The sequence below is a fragment of the Macaca thibetana genome, chromosome 1 (genome assembly GCF_024542745.1).
Source record: "Macaca thibetana thibetana isolate TM-01 chromosome 1, ASM2454274v1, whole genome shotgun sequence".
In the NCBI taxonomy this organism is placed as follows: Eukaryota; Metazoa; Chordata; class Mammalia; order Primates; family Cercopithecidae; genus Macaca; species Macaca thibetana.
Window position 1 is genome coordinate 219964321 of NC_065578.1, and position 2475 is coordinate 219966795.

The 2475-nt window shown below is 38.3% G+C and overlaps 1 protein-coding gene across 1 annotated transcript; it reads left to right on the forward strand.

Annotated features, from left to right (window-relative positions):
- The first annotated feature begins 960 nt into the window (after nucleotides 1-960).
- Nucleotides 961-2271, forward strand: LOC126959640 (olfactory receptor 1019-like). The gene is given in 3 exon segments (XM_050799084.1): nucleotides 961-1090; nucleotides 1447-2149; nucleotides 2151-2271. Coding segments are annotated over 3 exon segments (954 nt in total).
- Nucleotides 2272-2475: the final 204 nt, after the last annotated feature.

A 2475-nucleotide genomic window follows, 5' to 3' on the forward strand; every position in this document is an offset into this window, starting at 1 on the left:
GTATAGTCAGTTTAAAATTGTAATCATTAGTATGTAACATTATTTTATTGTGTTTTTAACTTGTATTCCCCTAATGAATATTTGAGCACTTTTATGCATTTATTTGTTATTTGGCTATCTCCTTTGATGAGTAAGTATCTATTGAAATTTTTGGCTGATTCTTACTGGATTGTTGGATTTCTTATTATTAGGTATTAAAATGTCTTTGTATGTTATGGATACAAGTTTTTTTAAATCAGAAATATGTTTATTTTTATTTTTCTCAGGCTACTCAGTAACTCCGGCTTTTAAAAAAATTATCTTTTACTGTCCTTTCTTGTATTTCTGACCTCTGCTCCAAGTTTTTCACTTTCTGTATCTGTGTGATGCGTTGTACTTTGAGGTCCTTGTGTCACTTATTTTCCTTTCTGTTTCTACCTGTAATGAAAATTAAAGTTTATTCATTATCTGCATTTATATTTGCTTTGTTTTAGAAAGAAGAAATAATGCTGTTCTTCTTTACTCATTAATGAGACACACAATTGTGCAGACTGAGTCAAACATCTAGTACCATGTGATAAATTACCCCAGAACACCAAGGTCATTGGAGAAGCAGAAGTTGCCATTCCCAAGAAGTTAACACTTCCTTCTGTTGTGAATGGGCACATGGAGAGGACACATCACCACTTTTAACAAAGCATTTGGGTTATTCTATCGGTCGTAGAATCTAATTACTGGAAAGATTTTTACGAATTATCCTAAACAAAGCCTTCATTTACTGTAGAACTATATGTATACACACATACACTATATATATATATATATATATATATATATACGCACACATATATATATGTATCTGGCATATGATTGTTCGTCTTTAGTTTGAATATTTTCAGTGACAGGAAATTTACTACATCCATCAGCAAACTAAATCCAGGCACATACCTTGAAGCAATGGATACAGAAAACCTTGAAGCAATGGATACAGAAAACCACTCAGTGGTGACTGAGTTTATCTTCATGGGCATCACCCAGGACCCTCAGATGCAGATCATCTTCTTCGTGGTTTTCCTCATAGTTAACCTGGTTAATGTAGTGGGGAATGTTGGTATGATTTTTTTTTTTTTAAATCATGAAAGTCTTTTTTATTTTTATTTTTTATTTTTTTAATTATTTTTTATTATTGTACTTTAAGTTCTAGGGTACATGTGCATAACGTGCATATACACCATGGAATACTATGTAGCCATAAAAAAGGATGAGTTTGTGTCCTTTGTAGGGACATGGATGCAGCTGGAAACCATCATTCTTAGCAAACTATCACAAGAACAGAAAACCAACCACCGCATGTTCTCACTCATAGGTGGGAACTGAACAATGAGATCACTTGGACTTGGGAAGGGGAACATCACACACCGGGGCCTATCATGGGGAGGGGGGAGGGGGGAGGGATTGCATTGGGAGTTATACCTGATGTTGGTATGATTATCCTGATTATAACAGACACTCAGCTTCACACACCCATGTATTTTTTCCTCTGCAACCTCTCCTTTGTTGACCTGGGCTACTCCTCAGCCATTGCCCCCGGGATGCTGGCTGACTTCCTAACAAAGCACAAAGTTATCTCCTTCTCCAGCTGTGCCACCCAGTTTGCTTTCTTTGTAGGTTTTGTGGATGCTGAGTGCTATGTCCTGGCAGCCATGGCCTATGATCGTTTTGTGGCTATCTGTCAACCCCTCCGCTATAGCACCCTCATGTCCAAGCAGGTCTGCTTGGCTCTCATGCTGGGCTCTTACCTGGCTGGTCTAGTAAGTTTAGTAGCCCACACTACCCTCACCTTCAGCCTGAGTTACTGTGGTTCCAATATCATCAATCATTTCTTCTGCGAAATCCCACCACTCTTGGCCCTCTCTTGTTCAGACACCTACATCAGTGAGATCTTGCTCTTCAGTCTGTGTGGCTTCATTGAATTCAGCACCATCCTCATCTTCATCTCCTATACCTTTATCCTCATTGCAATCATCAGAATGCGTTCAGCCGAAGGCCGCCTTAAGGCTTTCTCCACCTGTGGGTCTCACCTTACTGGCGTCACCCTCTTCTATGGCCCAGTCATGTTTATGTACCTGAGGCCAACATCCAGCTACTCTCTGGACCAAGACAAGTGGGCCTGTGTTCTACACGATTATCATCCCCATGTTGAATCCCTTGATCTACAGTTTGCGGAACAAAGATGTGAAAGCTGCTTTCAAAAAACTAATTCGAAAAACCCTCAATAATAACACAAAATGAAAATCTGTTTCTGTCATAGGTAAATAATAGTAGTGGAAGGAGATAGAAAATGCAAATAATTTTTTGATAAACACTACCCAAGTTACCATCTCCTTGCTAAGTGAATATTAAGTTCTGAAGGGTGGACTCTAATCCTTAACTCTACAATCTGAAAGAAATATAAGCTAAATTAGTATTTTTGAAAGACATACTGGGCAAAATGCA